Below are 18,848 nucleotides of genomic sequence, written 5' to 3'. Positions count from 1 at the left end.
AAAATACGGAAGATAATATCCGCGATGCCTTTGTGAAAGGCCTACGGTCCGACTACTCACGGCAAAGACTGCTTGAAGCTAAAGACCTCGACCTGGACAAAGCTGAAGCCCTCGCTCTCTCCCTGGAGGTGGCCCATCAGGACCAGGAGGCGTTTTCCAGGTACTGCTCGCGACCCTGGGACTCGGGCCCGACCCCTACCGCAATACCCTTCGCAGCGCCGCCCCCGGGACCTACCTCAGCGTCGGCGTCCCGGACCCGACCGGGCCCGCCACCCCCGGTACCGGCTCCGACATCGGGCACCCGCGATCGGGCCGCCGGCTGCTTCTTTTGCGGCCAGGAGAAGCACCCGAGGTCGCGCTGCCCAGCCAGGAACTCTACCTGCACAACCTGCAGGAAGAAAGGCCATTTCTCTAAGGCCTGCAGGAGCGGATCTTCAGAGGCCAGCAGTGCCTCATGCGAACTGTGGGGGCGGCCATCTTCTTTCACGGCAACTGAGGCCAGTATCCCCACACGTGAGTCATGGGGGCGGCCATCTTTGATCAAGGCAACCGACCCCAATAGTGCCTCATGTGAGTTATGGGGGCAGCCATCTTCTCCGCCATTTTGTCCTACCTCGTGGGAGACGCCATTTTACCCACCACGCCCGACTGCCACCGGGCCCCCGGACCCGACGACCGCCTCGCCCGCAGACGACAACGACTCGCTTACCTACACGCTAGCCTCCGTCACTCTGGATCAAGCCCGCCCACACCACCTGTCCAAGTCGATGATGGACATCAAAGTAAACGGCCACGCCACGACCTGCCTGTTCGACAGCGGAAGCACGGAGAGCTTCATCCACCCAGACACGGTGAGCCACTACTCCCTCCCTGTCCTGCCAACGCGCAACCGAATCTCGATGGCATCGAGGTCCCACGCCACGGACATTAGCGGCTACTGTGCTGTGACCTTGTCGGTTAAGGGTACAGAGTATAAAAACTTTAAACTCCTCGTCCTCCCCCAGCTCTGCGCTGCCGTCCTACTAGGGCTGGACTTCCAATCCCACCTCCAAAGTGTAACCCTAGCATACGGTGGACCCCTCCCCCCACTCACAGTCGACAACCAGCGAAGGTTAAACCGCCCACCGCGTAACACCTGCAGCCTATCCACCCTCAAGGTGCCGCCACCTTCCCTGTTCGCTAACCTCACCCCCGACTGCAAACCCGTCGCTACCAAGAGCAGGCGGTACAGCGCTGGGGACAGAGCTTTCATTTGCTCTGAGGTGCAGCGTCTCCTGAAGGAGGGCATCATCGAGGGGAGCAACAGCCCCTGGCGTGCCCAGGTCGTGGTCGTTAAGACCGGCGATAAAAATCGCCTGGTCATCGACTACAGCCAGACCATAAACAGATACACCCAGCTGGACGCATACCCCCTTCCCCGCATATCTGACATGGTCAATCAGATTGCACAATACCGCGTATTCTCGACCATCGACCTTAAGTCGGCCTACCACCAACTCCCTATCCACCCCGAGGACCGCCAGTACACCGCCTTCGAGGCGAATGGGCGCCTATACCACTTCCTTAGGGTCCCCTTCGGTGTCACCAACGGGGTCTCGGTCTTCCAAAGGGAGATGGACCGGATGGTTGACCAGAACGGACTGCAGGCCACATTCCCCTACCTAGATAACGTCACCATCTGCGGCCGCGACCGGCAGGACCACGACGTGAATCTGGAGAAATTCCTCCGTACAGCCCAACGGCTGAACCTCACCTACAATAAGGAGAAATGTGTGTTTAACACCTCGCGCCTTGCCATCCTTGGCTGTGTAGTAGAGAACGGACTCATCGGCCCCGACCCCGAAAGAATGCGCCCCCTCATGGAGCTACCCCTCCCCCACTGCCCTAAGGCACTTAAGAGAACCCTGGGGCTCTTCGCCTACTATGCCCAATGGGTGCCCAATTATGCGGACAAAGCCAGACCCCTCATGAAGTCCACATCCTTCCCCCTTACGGAGGAAGCGTGCGCAGCCTTCTCCCTCATTAAGGGAGACATTGCCAAGGCCACTATGCACGCAGTGGATGAGTCCATCCCCTTCCAAGTCGAGAGCGATGCATCCGACTTCGCCCTAGCCGCCACCCTTAACCAGGAGGGGAGACCGGTGGCCTTCTTCTCAAGGACCCTACAGGGCCCTGAGATCCGACACTCGTCGGTCGAGAAGGAGGCCCAGGCGATTGTGGAGGCGGTACGACGCTGGAGGCACTACCTGGCAGGCAAACGATTTACCCTCCTTACCGACCAACGTTCGGTCGCTTTTATGTTTAATAACAAGCTGAGGGGCAAAATCAAGAATGACAAGATCTTGAGGTGGAGAATCGAGCTCTCCACCTACGATTATGATATCTTGTACCGGCCAGGTAAGCTGAACGAACCCCCCGATGCTCTGTCACGAATTACATGCGCCAGCGCGCAAAGTGATAGACTTCAGACCCTCCACAACGACCTCTGCCACCCCGGGGTCACCAGACTTTACCACTTCATTAAGGCCCGCAACCTGCCCTACTCCATCGAGGAGGTCAGGACCATAACCAGGAACTGCCAGACCTGCGCCGAGTGCAAACCGCACTTCTTTAGGCCGGACAGAGCAAGCCTGATCAAGGCCACCCGCCCCTTCGAGCGCCTGAGCATCGACTTTAAGGGGCCCCTCCCGTCCTCTGACCGTAATGTGTACTTCCTCAACATTGTTGATGAGTACTCCCGTTTCCCCTTTGCCTTCCCCTGCCCAGACATGACCAGTACCACGGTCATTAAATGCCTGAACGACCTCTTCGCCTTGTTCGGGTTCCCAAACTATATACATAGTGACCGGGGCTCCTCTTTCATGAGCGAGGAACTCCGTCAGTTCCTACTAGCGAGAGGTATTGCAGCAAGTAGGACCACCAGCTACAACCCCCAAGGGAACGGCCAGGTGGAAAGAGAGAACGCGACGGTATGGAAGGCCGTCCTCTTAGCCTTAAAGTCTAAGGGCCTCCCAACCTCCCGCTGGCAGGAAGTCCTCCCGACAGCGCTGCACTCCATCCGGTCACTACTTTGCACTGCCGTTAACGCCACCCCCCATGAACGAATGTTTGTTTTCCCCAGGAAGTCGACTACGGGAACCACTCTACCAACCTGGCTGACCTCTCCGGGGCCCGTCTTGCTGCGAAAGCACGTGAGGGCCCATAAAACAGACCCCCTGGTCGAAAGGGTGAACCTCCTGCACGCCAACCCCCAGTACGCCTACGTGGCTTACCCAGACGGGCGGGAGGACACTGTCTCCTTACGAGACCTCGCACCCTCGGGCACTCCGGAGACACCACCTTTACCCCCCCCCACCACCCCCCCAATTCCAGCCCAGGTAGACGGCATGCCGGAACCCCACGAGCCTTCGCCGACCACGCAGACACCAGCACTAACACCGGATAATGCAGCACCGCCGCTGCGACGATCGGAGAGGCTTACGAGGCCTCCGGACAGACTGACATACCAGAACTGGTAGTACACTTCACCCCGCCGGACTCAAATCTAAACAAGGGGTGAATGTGGTAAACCACTTTTATCGTTACACTATAGTTATCACTGTTGTATTGTTCTCACTGTTCTCACTGTTGTATCACTATACGAGGTCGCCTCTTGTCGCGCTGTTATACCTGGGCTGACCACCTCCGACTCCGCCCATGGCTCCACCTACCTGCCCAGGTATAAAGGTAGTCGACTGGCTGGTATTCCTCCTTGTTGGACCCGATCACCCACGAGGGTGGGCTCTGTTATTTAGTCAATAAAAACCTTTAGTTACGTTCCTAACTCGTCGCTTTTTATTGGACGAATTGATAGGTATATCACCCGTTTGGATGTTTCTTGACTGTGTCAACCTTTCCCCCAATCTCCCAATATTTTCAAACTAATTATTAATGGAAGTGGTCAAAGAAAATGAATGGGCACATTTTTCTCTTTTAATATCCCTATTGATTTTTCCCCTGGCAGTGCCCTGGGAGACGAATCTTCAATTCCTGGAGGTTTGGCACACTACCAACACATGACTCCTGTCCCGCACTACCTGCTTGACTCTTAGGGGGAGAAATTCGGTATCATCCCCGTTTGGGGCGCAATTATCAGCTGGGCGCAAAGATTAGCGCCTGGCGCTAATTATCGCCTTCGACTGCAAACTTGGCTTCTATCGCCCCTGGAGGTGATTGGAGCGCTAAATCAGGCGCTACACACCTCTCTTAAGGCGCTAACGCCGAGGAGCGAGGCGCTACCTCAGAGCACTGGCGAAGCTCATGTGATGTCAGTCAGCAATGGAACACAGACACACTGGCGCCGGCCAGTTCTTAAAGGGGAGGGTCGATCTTGCTCTCCATCCACACCCTGCTCATTGCAGCCTTGAATCTCGGCCTGGGGAGACCTGTACATCAAATCTGCTGGAAAGAACAATGGAGAGGCCCAGGGAAAGAGCTCAGAGTGCAGCCCCCATAGTCTCTCCTAAATCGATGCAAGGAAGGTCAAATCAAAATGAATCTGCAAAGTGCTGCTCAGTACCCAAAACTCCTTCACACAGCATTGAATCTCTCCAGAAGTCTCTCTCTCTGAATGCGTGGTGCAAAAATGTCGCCGACAAATAAAGGCAGGAAGCGGTTGCCTTTAAATCGCGCTCCCCTAGTCCCTTCCCGACTGCAAAACGCTCCCCTCAACCTGTCGTTGCTAGTGGCAGGCGGTAAGACAGGGGGCGCCACTCAATATCCGGTACGGGGCGTTGCACGCTCGACTGACGTCACGATCTGCCGGCGCAGGAGATCGTGGCGGTACAGTAGTGATTAGCGCCGCCGCAAAATGTCTGGTCAATTTCGCGAACGGTGCAAAGATTGCCGCGCCCGGGCGCAAGCTGCTTTGCGTCTTGTTAGCGCCCTCTTAGGGGACTAACGGGAGGCATAATGAAACCAAATTTTCCCCCCGTAATGTCTTCTGATGAGGCTTATCAAGTTGCTTTGTTGTGAAACCAGTCACCGCCACAGTTAGGGATTAAATGTAACCTTGTTGGTGTTGCCCACATCCTGAGGACAACATTATATTTAAAAAAATGAAAGACCCCTGTCCTAACCACTGAGGGTCAGTGCCAGATACTGAAAGCAAATCAGTGACAACAAAGAAAACTGTTAATTTATTACGGTACAGCAACAGAAATAACCTTGCCAAAAAGTCAGCACATCTGACAGCAAGACAGAGAGAGAAACTGATGACCTCGCGGATCCATCGCAATCCCGGGAGGTCCAGGAATCCCACTTTTGATTATCTTTAGAACTTGCCCCTTATCCCTTAAAGCACTGCATTGAATCCAGCTGCTGTTTTAGTTGCATAGTCTGTTTATGAAAGAAACTCTGATGGGAAATAGACTCCAGTACGTCGAAAGGGCAGCGGTTTTCTAAGATAAAAGTCAAATTTAAGTATGAGTTAAATTTACTCCCCTTTTTTTTGCAGTCGGATTATAATTCAGATTGCTCGTTTTGGAAGCAATTGGTTGGTTTCCCTCCTGACTTGTTTCCCCCCCCCCCCGCCCCCCCCCAATTTTAGGAACAGGAGGAGTCCGTTCAGCCCCTCGGGTCTGCTCCACCATTCAGTTCGATCACGGCTGATCTGTACCTCAGCTCCATTGACCCGCCTTTGCTCCATATCCCTTGATAACCTTATCCAAGAAAAATCTATCAGACGAAGGGTCATCGACCTGAAACGTTGACTCTATTTCTCTCTCCACGGATGCTGCCTGACCTGCTGAGTGTTTCCAGCATTTTCTGTTTTTATTTCAGATTTCCAGCATCCGCAGTATTTTTCTTTTGTAAAAATCTATCAATCTCAGTCGTGAAAGCTCCAATTGTCCCCCGCCCCCCCCCCCCCCCCCCGCCCCGGATCCTCAGCTCTTTGGGGAGAGAATTCCCGATTTCTACTACCCTTTGAGTGGGAAAAAAATGCATCCCTATTTCCCTCTTAAATGGCCCAGCTCTGATTTTAAGATTATGTCCCATTGCACTGGATTCCCCCATCAGAGGAAACAGATTCTCGATGTCTAAACTATCGGAATCCTTTTAACGTTTTAAAACACCCCAATCAGATCACCCTTGAGCACAAAAATCTAGGCTGACACTCCAGTGCAGTGCTGAGGGAGCGCTGCTCTGTCGGAGGTGCCGTCTTTCGGATGAGACGTTAAACCGAGGCCCCGTCTGCTCTCTCAGGTGGACATAAAAGATCCCACGGCCACTATTTCGAAGAGGAGCAGGGGAGTTCTCCCTGGTGTCCTGGGGCCAATATTTATCCCTCAACCAACATCACTGAAACAGATTATCCGGTCATTATCACGTTGCTGGTTGTGGGAGCTTGCTGTGCGCACATTGGCTGCCGCGTTCCAGATACTGTACCTGGATTATCTCTCAGGTGAAACTATTAGATCTCTGTATTACTATTGCTGTTTGTTATTATCTAAAACCAATGGAGCAAAACCTGTATAGAAAATAAATCTAAAGGTTTCACCCGAGAGACCAGCCAGGTAATCTGGACTGTCGAGTGTCTGTTATTAAACTTTTCACGAGCACAGTTCAAAACTGTCAAATATGCTGTCGGAGAAAACCATTTCTCTGACAAGGGGCCGTTTATAATTGAAGGCTGAGAAGCACCACGGGGGGGGGGGGGGCAGGAAGGAAGGGGATGAATTCTATCTCTTTTTTTATTATTGCACGGGCTACTTTTGGGAGGAAGGGAAGCTAAAGAATAACCTTTGAACCCGCGTGAAGATGCCTGTTCTTGTGGAGGGTCCGTCGGGTCCAGCGAGTAAATAAACCGTCTCCAATCAATGGCCACATCTGCCCCAGTTACTCAGGTGATCCGACCCGTGACCACAGGCTATACTCCACAGATTTATACGTTTTCCACATTTATTTTTAAAAGCAAACCTGCCAGCCAGCTGTAAATGTCAGTCAGATTTGAGGCGAGACCATAGGTATTTCAGCATAGAACGAGCCTGTCGTGCCTGCGCTGGTTCTATCAGCGCAACCTCTTGAATTCAACTTCCCTGCTCGTTCCCTGTGCACTTTATCCAATTGTTTATCTAATGCCCTCCTAAATGTCATGATGGACTTAGCTTCAGCAGTCAATCCTGATAATACAGTCCATATTCTTACACAAAAACCTTCGAGTGGAAAAATTTCTTCTCGCCTCCTTTGTGCCAGCCGGGGCTCAGTGGGTAGCAGACTCGCCTCTGAGTCAGAAGGTTGTGGGTTCAAGTCCCAGTCCAGAGACTTGAGCACTGTAAAGCTAGGCTGACACTCCTAGTGCAGTGCTGAGGGAGTGCTGCACTGTCGGAGGTGCCGAATTTTGGATGAGACGTTAAACCGAGGCCCCGTCTGCCCTCTCAGGTGGACGTAAAAGATCCCATGGCACTATTTTGAAGAAGAGCAGGGGAGTTATGCCTGGTGTCCTGGGCCAATATTTATCCCTCAACCAACATAACAAAAACAGATTATCTGGTCATTTACTCATTGCTGTTTGTGGGAGCTTGCTGTGCGCAAATTGGCTGCCACGTTTCCCACATTACAACAGTGACTACACTTCAAAAGTACTTCATTGGCTGTAAAGCGCTTTGAGACGTCCGGCGGTCATGAAAGGCGCTATATAAATGCAAGGAGGGAAGAGAGCCCAGCGCACACTCCTGTATTCAGGATGAACAGTAACAGGAGGGAGATGGGTGTGTGTGTGGGTGTGCACATGTATGTGTGTGTGTGTATGCATGCATGCACGTGTGTGTATGCGTGGGGGTGGTTGTGTGTCCATATTATCTTTTGTTTTATTAGATTATAATTTCCTGATGGTGAATGCTCTTTTTCAGAACCCGTGTGATGACAAAAGACATAAGGACATTTGGTCTAAAGAGAAAACTTGTGACAGGCTTCCCAAGTTCCTAATCATTGGCCCACAGAAAACAGGTAACCTTTATTTTTCGATTTCATTCAGTCTAATAATGGGAGCCTTTAAATGGTGATGATTTTAATGATGATGTATTAGCGAGGCAGGACATTTCTGCGTGGGAACAAGTAGTTTCATCATTTTTGTGCAGTAAGATTTCCACTTTTAAAAAAATTCCCGTTTTCTTTTCTTGCTTCTGCTGAGAGTTCGGAACTCAGACTGGTGCTGAGACAGGCTGGCACTCCAGTGCAGTACTGAGGGAGCGCCGCACTGTCGGAGGAGCAGTACTGAGGGAGCACTGTACTGTCGGAGGGGCAGTACTGAGGGAGCGCTGCACTGTCGGAGGGGCAGTACTGAGGGAGCGCTGCACTGTCGGAGGGGCAGTACTGAGGGAGCGCTGCACTGTCGGAGGAGCAGTCCTGAGGGAGCGCTGCACTGTCGGAGGGGCAGTACTGAGGGAGCGCTGCACTGTCGGAGGGGCAGTACTGAGGGAGCGCTGCGCTGTCGGAGGGGCAGTACTGAGGGAGCACTGTACTGTCGGAGGGGCAGCACTGAGGGAGCGCTGCACTGTCGGAGGGGCAGTACTGAGGGAGCGCTGCACTGTCGGAGGGGCAGTACTGAGGGAGCGCTGCGCTGTTGGAGGGACAGTACTGAGGGAGCGCTGCGCTGTCGGAGGGGCAGTACTGAGGGAGCACTGTACTGTCGGAGGGGCAGCACTGAGGGAGCACTGTACTGTCGGAGGGGCAGTACTGAGGGAGCGCTGCACTGTCGGAGGGGCAGTACTGAGGGAGCGCTGCACTGTCGGAGGGACAGTACTGAGGGAGCGCTGCACTGTCGGAGGGGCAGTACTGAGGGAGCGCTGCACTGTCGGAGGGGCAGTACTGAGGGAGCGCTGCACTGTCGGAGGGGCAGTACTGAGGGAGCGCTGCACTGTCGGAGGGACAGTACTGAGGGAGCGCTGCACTGTCAGAGGGGCATTACTGAGGGAGTGCTGCACTGTCAGAGGGGCAGTACTGAGGGAGCGCCGCACTGTCGGAGGGGCTGTACTGAGGGAGTGCTGCACTGTCGGAGGGGCAGTACTGAGGGAGCGCTGCACTGTCAGAGGGGCAGTACTGAGGGAGTGCTGCATTATTGGAGGTGCCGTCTTTCGGATGAAACATTAAGCCAAGGTCCAATCTGCCAGTTCAAGTAGATATTAAAGATACAATGGCACTATTTGAAGATGATGTGTTCTGGTCACCACATTACAGGAAGGATGTGATTGCACTAGAGAGGGTACAGAGAAGGTTTACGAGGATGTTGCCAGGACTGGGGAATTTTAGCTATGTGGAAAGATTGGATAGGCTGCGGTTGTTTTCTTTGGAACAGAGGAGGCTGTGGGGAAATTTAATTGAGGTGTATAAAATTATGAGGGGCCTAGATAGAGTGGATAGGAAGGACCTATTTCCCTTAGCAGAGAGGTCATTAACCAGGGGGCAGAGATTTAAAGTAATTGGCAGAAGGATTAAAGGGGAGTTGAGGAGAACTTTTTTCACCCAGAGGGTGGTGGGGGTCTGGAACTCACTGCCTGAAAGGGTGGTAGAGGCAGGAACCCTCACCGCATTTAAAAAGTACTTGGATATACACTTGAAGTGCCGTAACCTATAGGGCTACGGACCAAGAGCTGGAACGTGGGATTAGGCTGGAGAGCTCTTTTTCAGCCGGCACAGACACGCTGGGCCGAATGGCCTCCTTCTGTGCCGTAAATTTCTATGTTCCTGTGACTCTATGAAGAGCAGGAGAGTTCTGGTGTCCTGGACAATATTCAGTCCCGAGACAACAATACCACAAAAAAAAATAAGATTAGGTTTGGGGAACTGGCTGTCTGCGATTGGCTGCCATCTTTGCTTACGCACCAACAGTCACTGTGCTTCAAACCAATTCACTGGGTGGCGCGCTTTGAGACATTGCTAAGAGATGCGATAAGGTGTGATTTAAATGCACGTCTTTTGTAAGTTTGAACGTATTTCTAAAGACAATTGGGAAAAATATTGCTTTCTGTCTTAAAGCTCGGTGTAGATGGAAAAAAAACGGATGTTTGAAAATGGCGCCTTAATGAACGTCTCTGTCCTTGTCCCCAGGTACCACAGCGCTGCACTTTTTCCTGTCCTTACATCCTGGAGTCACGAGTAATTTCCCCAGCCCAGTCACCTACGAGGAGATTCAGTTCTTCAATGGGGCCAATTATCACAAAGGAATAGACTGGTAAGACCCCATTAACGTTAGCGCCTGACATGAATCTTGCCATTCATGTGGAAATGACTTATGAAATAATACTGGGCGGCCTGCTGGTGGCGCTGTCCAGGGAGAGTATAAATACTCGGGCATGTGCCCAGCTTGCTCAGGACATTCTTTAACAGGAACTAGTGAAGGACACAACTAGATCTCCATGTTGTAAAACAGTTGATTATAGCTTTGTTTAACGCTTAGACCAAGTGCCTAGTAGTTTTCTTGCGTCAGCGCCTATACTCGATTCTGGCAAGTTTCATAAACTCGAGTGGTTCGGAGGCAGTGTGTAACTTTCCAGAATATGTTTTCCTGGGATGATGTAACTTGGAGCACTAATGCATAGTGAATGGTCTCGGTCAAAAACAGTAGTTCACTTAAACCAGCGGTTTCTGGACCCCTCAGTGTGAGGAACCCCCTGCAAATATTGGAAGGCTCCAGAGGAACCCCCTGCAAATATTGGAATGCTCCAGAGGAACCCCTTGCAAATATTGGAATGCTCCAGAGGAACCCCCTGCAAACGTTTGAGGATGTCCGGGATCCCCTCGCAGGAATCCTGCTCGAAAACCCATGCCATAACACTAGGGTTGTCAAACCTCCAAGACTGCCCTGGAGTCGCCCGGAATTTAATCGCTGCGCCTTCAGCTGCCTGGGCCCCAAGCTCTGGAATTCCCTCCCTTAAACCCCCCCAACCGCACCCCCCCCCCCCCCGCCTCTCTTTTACTCCTTTAAGACGCTCCTTAAAACCTACCTCTTTGACCAAGCTTCTGCCTTAATATCTCCTTATGTGGCTCGGTGTCAAATTTTGTCTGATCGCTCCTGTGAAGCGCCTTGGGACGTTTTTAACTATGTTAAAGGTGCTGTAAAAATGCGAGTTGTTGTTGTAGTAATTATTCGACAGGCTGCTGCGTTGAAGATAAACGAAGCAGACAGTTTTCCAGGGCAGGCGGACATCATAGCCACCCGGGAGGGGGAGGGGGAGTGGCTCTCACTAATCAGCTCTTATTTTTCAGGTACATGGAGTTCTTCCCGATCCCGTCAAACGCCAGCACCGACTTTATGTTTGAGAAGAGTGCGAATTACTTTGAGTCGGAGGCGGTCCCCAAGAGGGTGGCAGCACTGCTGCCCCGAGCGAAGATAATTGCCATTTTGATCAACCCTGCAGAGCGCGCGTACTCCTGGTACCAGGTTCGTGCTGCCTCCTCCACGTGAGATTGTTTTTTTTTTTTGCAGGGGTCGGGTTGTTCCCTTTGAGATGGTTGAGCAACGCCCCCAATTTTAGAATTCCCAACCTTGTTTCGAAATCCCTCCATGGCCTCGCCCCCCTCCCTAGCTCTGTAACCTCCTCCAGCCCCACAATCCTCCGAGATTTGTGTGCAGTTTTGGTCGCCTTATCTGAGGAAGGATGTTCTTGCCATGGAGAGAGAGCATCGAAGATTCACCAGACTGATACCTGGGATGGCAGGAATGACGTATGAGAAGAGATTGGGTCGATTGGGCTTATATTCGCTAGAGTTTAGAAGAATGAGAGGGGATCTCATTGAAACTTATAAAATTCTAACAGGACTAGACAGACGAGATGCAGGAAGGATGTTCCCAATGGCGGGGGAGTCCAGAACCAGGGGTCACAGTCTAAGGATAAGGGGTAAGCCATTTAGGACTGAGATGCGGAGGAATTTTTTCACCCAGAGAGTGGTGAACCTGTGGAATTCTCTACCACAGAAGACAGTTGAGGCCAAGTCATTAAATATATTCAAGAAGGAGTTAGGTATATTTCTTAAGGCTAAGGGGATCAAGGGATATGGGGAGAAAGCAGGGACAGGGTACTGAATTTGGATGATCAGCCATGATCGCATTGAATGGCGGAACAGGCTCGAGGGGCCGAATGGCCGACTGCTGCTCCTATCTTCTATGTTTCTATGAGATCTCTGTGCTCCTCCAATTCTGGCCTCCTGCGCATCTCCGATTTTCATCGCTCCACCATTGGTGGCCGTGCCTTCAGTTGCCTGGGTCCTAAGCTCTGGAATTCCCTCCCTAAACCTCTCCGCCTCTTTACCTCTCTCTCCTCCTTTACAACACTCTTTAAAACCTGCCTCTTTGACCAAGCTTTTGGTTATCTGCCCTACTGTCTCCTTATGTGGCTCGGTGTCAATTTTTGTTTTGCTAATCGCTCCTGTGAAGCGCCTTGGGACGTTTTACTACATTGTAGGCGCTGTATGAATACAAGTTGTTGTTGATTAATGTTGTGGACTCAAGCCATCAGAGTTTCCTCGCCAGCTACTTAATGGATTCTACCTTCACTGTTGTGAAGACACCGATGGGGGTCACTTTGTGCTAGGTCGGCCAGCCTTGTTCCACCTCCAGTGCCATTTATTAGATTTACCGTCACCAAACCGCTTAATCCAGGTCCTCTTGTTGCATCAGGCTCCCTCAGCTGTGCCGACATAAATCTCAACAATGGCCCAGATTTTCCTGTCAAAATAACGGTGCGGATAATTATCGCTCACGGTTATTTACGCGCAAATGGAAGAGCAACTTCAGGCCGGGGCAGATGCGCGGTTAAACTCGAATATCCAAAAGTTGCTGTCCCGAATTGCACAGCTCCGCCATTAGCTTCACAGAAATGGCATCTCGCTGTCTGGCTTGCCATTGACTTGCATTGAGCAGTGTGAAGTTGCTGTATTTGCACATTAGATACGAACTAAACTTGCCACAGAAAGTTAAGTCTTGTCCATTTCAGTCAAAGTACTCTTTCAAAAATGTGATAAGTTTTAATCACTGCCAGTCAACCTCTCTGGCACTGAAAATTAACTATTACAAGTGTGGAGCCTCATTCCCCCAGTCTTCCTTTCCCTCTCGTTATTCCTCTTTCTGTACCTGATTTGACATTGACTTCACCCACTCTACACTTCCTTCTCAGTCCTTGCACTGTTAATTTGTCAATCCTTCAATCTGATTGGTTAAGGAGCTACCCAGTTGCTTGCCCTGTTCACTCAGGCCCCACATGCCCTGTTGCCCTCGCTGCGACGCTATCAGCTTGCACTTTCAGCAACTTGCCACGCAAACAGTTTTTAAAAAAGCTAAACCAGACTTGGAAATATATCGGCCGATCCTTCATCATCGCTGGGTCAGAATCCTGGAACTCGCTCCCTAACAGCACTGTGGGAGCACCTTCACCACACGGACTGCAGCGGTTCAAGAAGGCGGCTCACCACCACCTTCTCACGGGCAACTAGGGATGGGCAATAAATGCTGGCCTTGCCAGCGACGCCCACATCCAATAAACGAAAACCTGAAAAAGTCTAACTAACGGCAGATGCCACGAGATACCCTGCCACAGCAAAGTCTGGCCTATTATTTATGTTGATTCTGTTTTTTGTGGGGGGAAGAAAAACCTACTTCCGTTGCATTTTGATTGATGTAATTAATTGTAAAAGAGATTGCAGTGCACAGAAGAGGCCAGCAGATACACCAATTACCCCTCGCTCTCAAAGTATTGTGGCTCTGACGAGATTTTTTTCAAATTGCTATTTTTGTTGGAGAGTTATTGAGGGATGTGGCTACTGGGGAATGGAGCAATTTATCTTGCAGCATCTGCACTGAGGTCACGGGTCAGACTGGATGTGGAGTTCGGGCTGTCCTGGTGTCTCCAGGAATTAAAGATTAATCTCCTGGACACATAGGGGGCCTTAAAACTAATCATGCGTTTTTCTTATTTTCTGTGAACACTTTTGTTCATTCGCTATAAAACATATTGGAGATGAGGATAAAAGGCTGTTTGAGTGGTGGGCGGGGGCGGTTGGAAGCAGGAATGTAATGAAGCCTCCAGGAATAGGCCCAACTAGAGATGGCAACCCTGTGCGGAGTGAAGATCCCTCCACTTTGCCCGACAGCCTCGTCCTCGGAAATGTGCCAGTGCACAATTCCTCCTCGTCCACAGCGACCCTCTTCCTGGGGGAGATGGTCAGTTCTGTGCCGACTAGGGTCTAATGAAAGGGAGGAACTGATAGAAATCAGTATTTGTAGGGAAATGGTGTTAGGGAAATTGATGGGATTGAGGGCCGATAAATCCCCAGGGCCTGATAATCTACATCCTAGGGCACTTAAGGAAGTGGCCCTAGAAATAGTAGATGCATTGCTGGTCATCTTCCAAAATTCGATAGACTCTGGAACAGTACCCATGGATTGGCGGGTAGCTAATGTTACCCCACTGTTCAAAAAAGGGTGGTAGAGAGAAAACGGGGAATTACAGACCGGTAAGCCTGACGTCGGTAGTGGGGAAAATGCTAGAGTCCATTACAGGAAACTTTGGTTTATCCGGAGGTTGTATGTCCGGAATACTCGATCTAACGGCAAAAATCAGGAGCCGTTTTCTGTAAGTTTTTTTAGATCTTTTTTTCCCCCAGTCAGGCACTGCAAGGTCTGTAGCTATAGCAACAGCTTCAGCTAGAGACGCTTGCAGCTGCAGCCGACGCTTTAGAAGCTGTTGCTAAGCAACAGTGTTTGTTGTCAGATACGGAGATGAAAACCTCCGTATGCTTCAACATTAACTTTGTATGTCCGGCAGTTTTGATAGATCGGCAACACGCCGGTCCCGTTGGTGCCGGATATCACAAAGTTTCCTGTATAAAGGATGTAATAGCAGAGCACTTGGTGAGGCCACATCTTGAGTATTGTGTGCAGTTTTGGTCGCCTTATCTGAGGCAGGGACAGGGTACTGAGTTTGGATGATCAGCCATGATCTCATTGAATGGCGGAGCAGGCTCGAGGGGCCGAATGGCCTACACCTGCTCCTATCTTCTATGTTTCTATGGTGGACGGTGTTGTACTTCTCCGCTTCCAGCTGCTGGATGCTGGACCCAGTCCGCCCAGCCTCGACTCACGGAGGAAACGTGCGACGGGCACCGAGAGTGCCCGCCGATCAGTGAGCCTGGGCTCGAGTTGAACCCAGGAGATTTCAGGATCTGCGAGATATCTGCGGTTCGAAAGTTGGCTAAACTGCAGAGCAAGAACGTTTTTATTTTTCTTCTCGCTGATGAGATTTTTTTTTTTTTCTTATTTCCTGAGGTTGGACGGACTCCAACTGATTCTATCAACCTGACAACTGTGCGGGTAAAACTACTGTGGAGACCTCCAGTGTTTCAATGGAAGCTGGAGGCTGCCAGGAGTTTGTTTAACACACACAGCGCACTCCTTCCAACACCTGCTTCCCAGTGCCAGTCATTCCTTCTGTATTTTTATCGGCATAAAGGGAGGACAAAAAATAGACTTTGCGTCTATAATCGTCTTATCCCATCTCAAAATGCTTCACATCCAGTGAGTTACTCTGAAGTCTGGTAGACAGTTCGGCAGATCGTGCAACAGCCACGCTGTGCAGCCAAAGACCCGACGAATGTTCATTTATTTTTGGTTGAGGTGAGGCTGTTGGTCGGTATACCAGGGGAAGCGTCGGAGCAGGAGGAGGCCGTTCAGCCCCTCGAGCCTTCCCCCGCCATTCAATGAGATCATGGCTGATCTGCGACCTCAACTCCACTCACCCGCCTTTGCTCTGTATCCCTCGATACCCTTGCCCGACAAAGATTGATCGATTTATCAGTCTTGAAAAATTTCAATGGACACCCAGCCGTCTTTTGGGGAGCGAGTTCCAGATTTTCCAGACCCTTAGTGCGGAACAAATGCTACCTGATTTCACTCCTGAACGGTCGAGCTCTAATTTTAAGCTGACACCCTCTATTTCTGTTTTCTCTGTATCTACCCTATCGAATCCCTTAAACACCTCGATTCGATCACCCTCAACCAACACGCCCCCTAATTTTTGGTGGGCCGCGTGGGCCCTTTAATGCGTACGCGCGGCTTTCTGCGGGCTCACCGGCGGCGCGGAACCTCGAGACAGCTGCCCGGCCACGCAACGTAAAGATGGAAACTGGAGGCTGCCAGGAATTTGTTTAACACACACCATACTCAACCTTCTAACCTCGAGGAGAACTCCTTGCTCCTCTTTTAAATAGACTCGACTATTCCAACGCACTCCTGGCCGGCCTCTCACATTCCACCCTGCGTAAACTTGAGGTCATCCAAAACTCGGCTGCCCGTGTCCTAACTCGCACCAAGTCCCATTCGCCTATCACCCCCTGTGCTCGCTGACCTACATTGGTTTCCGGTTAAGCAACGCCTCGATTTCAAAATTCTCATCCTTGTTTTCAAATCCCTCCATGGCCTCGTCCCTCCCTATCTCTGTAACCTCCTCCAGCCCCACAACCCTACGAGATCTCTGCGCTCCTCCAATTCTGCCCTCTTGAGCATCCCTGATTATAATCGCTCGACTATTGGTGGCATTGCCTTCAGCTGCCTGGGTCCTAAGCTCTGGAATTCCCTGCCTAAACCTCTCCGCCTCGCTACCTCTCTTTCCTCCTTTAAGACGCTCCTTAAAACCTACCTCTTTGACCAAGCTTTTGGTCACCTGCCCTAATTTATCCTTATGTGGCTCGGTGTCAAATTTTTTGTCTTTTAATACTCCTGTGCAGCGCCTTGGGACGTTTTACTATGTTAAAGGCGCTATATAAATACGTTGTTGTTGTAGCGTTGAGGGATCTTCATACCTGAATCACCAGAACAAGGCCTCGGTTTAACATCTTACCTGCTCCATGCAGCAATATGAGCCTAGTTTACATCCTTAAATCCAGGAGTGGTGCTTGAACCCACAACCCGCTGACTCAGAGACTACTAACCGAGCCAACCTGAGAGCTGAAGTTTTGAAATGAATGGTTTCCTTGTCACGAGGTGATCTTGCCTGGGCTCGCTGACACTAGAATGGTAAAAGCAGGAGGACTGTCTTCCGCCCTTTCAATAACGTGCTGAACCTTTATAAAAATCGCTGGTTAGTCCTCAGCTGGGGTATTGTGTCCAATTCTGGACACCGCACTTTAGGCAGGATGTCAAGGCCTTGGACAGGGTGCAGAGGAGATTCACCAGAATGGTATGAGGGACTTCAGTTACGTGGAGAGATTGTAGACGCTGGGGTTGTTCTCTTTAGAGCAGAGAAGGTTCAGAAGAGATTTAATAGAGGTGTTCAAAACTATATGGGGTTTTGACAGAGGGATAAACTGTTTCCACTGGTGGGAGTGAGTACCCGGAGGACACAGATTTAAGGTAAATGGCAAAAGAACCAGTGGGGAAATGAGAATTTTATTTACACGGCGACTTGTTGTGACCTGGAATGCACTGCCTGAATGGGTGATGGAAGCAGATTCAATAATAACTTTCAAAGGGGAATTGGATAGATACTTGAAGGGTAACCATTTGCAAGGCTGTGAGGAAAGAGCAGGGGGCAGTGGGACTAATCGGAGAGCTCTTTCAAAGAGCTGGCACAAGCACGATGGGCCGAATGGCCGCCTTCTGTGCTGTGTCATTCGATGATTTAGTTGGTATCAGGAATCAGATAGAAGAATTTCTCCCTTTTGAGCGACTGTGCTGCGCTCAAGTAAACACTGAACTTAAACCACGCCAGAGCGCCAGGTTTCATGTTCACTGAGCCAGGAGCAAACAGTGTGAAGTCCTGATCTGGGCTAATGGTGTCTCCGCAGCAAGCAACGATGTGTTAAAAAGATAAACAGGCGCAGTACGCCTTGTGTTAAATGGGGGTCGTCTAGGGCCCCGGACGCTTCCTTACAAAGATCAAACAGGAATCTTTGTGATGATTGAACGTGTGTTTTCTCTCATAGGAACCAGTTGCCCATTCAGCACCTGGAGCCCGTTCTGCCATTCAATTAGATCATGGCTGATCTGTATCTGAACTCCATCAGCTGAATACCTTGGTTTCATACCCCTTAAATACCCTTGCCTTAACAAAAATCTATTAGTTGCTCTCTCTCGCTCGGCAACAGCACATTTCTCGCAGAAGCTTGACCTGTTGGTTTTTCCCGCAGCACCAACGAGCTCACCAGGACTCTGCCGCCCTGAACTACACGTTCTACCAGGTGATTACTGCAGGACCAGATGCCCCAAGAGATGTGCGCGTTCTGCAGAATCGCTGCTTGTTTCCCGGCTGGTATGCCACCCACATTGAAAGGTGGTTAACGCACTATCAACCTACTCAGGTACGACTTGCTTTCATTTTCATCCCTCGGTGTCGGTCAGTGGCTCACTGGGCGGTGCTCTCACCTCTTGAGTCAGGAGGTGGTGGGTTCAAGTCCCAACACACTCCAGAGACTTGAGCACAAAATCTAGCCCGACACTCCCAGTGCAGTGCCGAGGGAGTGCTGCACTGTCGGAGGTGCCATCTTTCGGATGAGACGTTAAACCGAGGCCCCGTCTGCCCTCTCAGGTGGACGTAAAAGAAACCATAGCACTATTTCGAAGAAGAGCTGGGGAGTTATAGAAACATAGACATAGAAGATAGGAGCAGGAGTAGGCCATTCGGCCCCTCGAGCCTGCTCCGCCATTCAATGAGATCATGGCTGATCATCCAAATGCAGTACCTTGTCCCTGCCTTCTCCCCATATCCCTTGATCCCTTTAGCCTTAAGAAATATATCTAACTCCTTCTTGAATATATTTAATGAATTGGCCTCCACTGCCTTCTGTGGTAGAGAATTCCACAGGTTCACCACTCTCTGGGT

The 18,848-nt window shown here is 50.8% G+C and overlaps 1 protein-coding gene and 1 long non-coding RNA gene across 2 annotated transcripts in view; one reads left to right on the top strand and one right to left on the bottom strand.

Annotated features, from left to right (window-relative positions):
• LOC147098634 (uncharacterized) overlaps positions 1-18,848 on the bottom strand; it is a 679,602-nt gene that overhangs the window by 606,093 nt on the left and 54,661 nt on the right. The gene's annotated exons all lie outside the window — the stretch shown is intronic.
• Positions 1-18,848, top strand: part of ndst2a (N-deacetylase/N-sulfotransferase (heparan glucosaminyl) 2a) — a 172,383-nt gene that overhangs the window by 141,392 nt on the left and 12,143 nt on the right. The window contains exons 8-11 of the mRNA XM_085970595.1: positions 7,890-7,986; positions 10,087-10,210; positions 11,245-11,419; positions 18,157-18,327. Of these exons, the coding sequence (XP_085826721.1) occupies positions 7,890-7,986; positions 10,087-10,210; positions 11,245-11,419; positions 18,157-18,327 (567 nt within the window). The remainder of the gene's footprint in view (positions 1-7,889; positions 7,987-10,086; positions 10,211-11,244; positions 11,420-18,156; positions 18,328-18,848) is intronic.

Source organism: Somniosus microcephalus, chromosome 29, assembly GCF_052327205.1.
Source record: "Somniosus microcephalus isolate GS21.2 chromosome 29, FLI_Smic_1.0, whole genome shotgun sequence".
In the NCBI taxonomy this organism is placed as follows: Eukaryota; Metazoa; Chordata; class Chondrichthyes; order Squaliformes; family Somniosidae; genus Somniosus; species Somniosus microcephalus.
Note: the sequence above shows the minus strand (reverse complement) of the source record. Positions and strands in the feature narration are given on the sequence as shown.